This window comes from Cyprinus carpio, chromosome B19 (assembly GCF_018340385.1).
Source record: "Cyprinus carpio isolate SPL01 chromosome B19, ASM1834038v1, whole genome shotgun sequence".
Classification (NCBI taxonomy): domain Eukaryota; kingdom Metazoa; phylum Chordata; class Actinopteri; order Cypriniformes; family Cyprinidae; genus Cyprinus; species Cyprinus carpio.
The window spans coordinates 27,038,255-27,039,805 of record NC_056615.1 but is presented as its reverse complement, the minus strand read 5'-3'; the positions used below and the strand labels follow the sequence as shown (position 1 = coordinate 27,039,805).

Sequence of the window (1,551 nt, the reverse complement as noted above, 5' to 3'; positions counted from 1 at the left end):
AGATCGGGACTTCGGAGCATGTATTGAGATCATTTGATGTAGATTGCAAATTCGGAAAGGGTTTGTGAATCTTCTGATTCAGATTGGGACTTCGGAGTGGATTCACAAATCGTTCAGATCATGGCTTTGAAGCGGGTAGATTAGCGCTTGCAGGTCTGTACAGTGCCAGAAAAAAATTCTATGGGATTAATAAATTTAGTTGCACTAAATTTTAAAATAATCATCAACATACCATTGTTAACCAACTTTTATTTATAATGTGCTAAAACAAAAAGTATCTACAAAATAATACACTTTCAATATTTAGACAGGTGCAATCATTCTAAAATAATTCAATTATTCATTTACAAAATATAAACCAGTAGAAGAAAATGTTACAAAGGCAAAGTGTTTAAGATTTAAGATCAATATCACTCATTTTCACATTAGGAGGACTGATTCTGAAGTATGTTAGTGCTTTCATAAACTAAAATATTAAAACACACACAAGTAAATTCACCAAAGGACACAAATAATAACAAATCCCTTCATTATGCTTTCCAATGTTAAACAATGCGTTCTCAGACAGAGGTGTTTTATTATCATCAAGACACTAAAATGAGTTAAAATGACTTTTTTTCTTATTAAGACCATTTATATTTTAAATCTAGACAATACTATAGATCTTTCATGTTTAAATACTGAAAACAGATCATAGTCCTTGCACTCTACATACACGTTATGTTTTTTATAATATAATTGTAATATTATTTTAATGGTTATAGTATATTTGTACATGCTATTGTGTTGATCTACTGTATATTTGCTGCTGCAACACTGCAATTTCTTCTGTTCATGGTTTAACATTATAATAAAATCCTTCATATTTGCCATTGGCTCACATTGAGAGGCAAAGTCTGTTCACGGTGTGATTCCAGAGAGCAATGCAGCCTCATTGAGCAGATTTCCAGCCTCTTCCCTGTACTTCGGACTCAGTTCTTTGGCTCTCCGAGCCTCTCTGAGGTTTTCCCGCAGGTTGTCCACCAGCCTCCTTTGCTCCTGGTGTCTGGATTCAGCATCTTTGATCTGACTGACCATGCTGTCCTCATCTCTCAGAAGCGAGTCGATCATTTTGTGGAGTTTAGTGCTGACGGAGATGACGGATTTGGCAGCTCGGCTCAGCTCGTTGACGTTCTCTTGCGTCCGCTTCAGTTCGCTGGGGATTTCGGCCTCTGATCTCACCATCAGACTGAAGTCGTATCCTTTAACCTCCAGACTGATGTGGCAGAGCTCTGATGGAGGGAAAATGAGACTGAGAGATAATGAGGGCACTCCATGTGGATGGAAATAATTGTGCAGGATGTGGCTTATAAATGAAGGGTATATACTAGAGTAAGTAAAGTAAAATGTTATTCATATAGCACTTTTAAAGCTACAATGCACAGAGTGCTTTACACAATATAAAAAAACATATTCCTAAAATATACATTTATGAAGAGCTATACACAATATATGATGAAGCAAAAAAGATCAAACCCAAAATACACAAAAAAAACATCACAAAATACTATA

At 35.6% G+C, this 1,551-nt stretch overlaps 1 protein-coding gene across 2 annotated transcripts in view; it reads right to left on the bottom strand.

The window, feature by feature from the left end:
- Positions 1 to 232: 232 nt before the first annotated feature.
- si:ch73-345f18.3 overlaps positions 233 to 1,551 on the bottom strand; it is a 6,279-nt gene continuing 4,960 nt past the window's right edge. For both annotated transcript variants that reach the window (XM_042745339.1, XM_042745340.1), the window contains exon 4: positions 233 to 1,271. In XM_042745339.1, the coding sequence (XP_042601273.1) occupies positions 901 to 1,271 (371 nt within the window). In that variant the 3' untranslated portion in view covers positions 233 to 900. The remainder of the gene's footprint in view (positions 1,272 to 1,551) is intronic.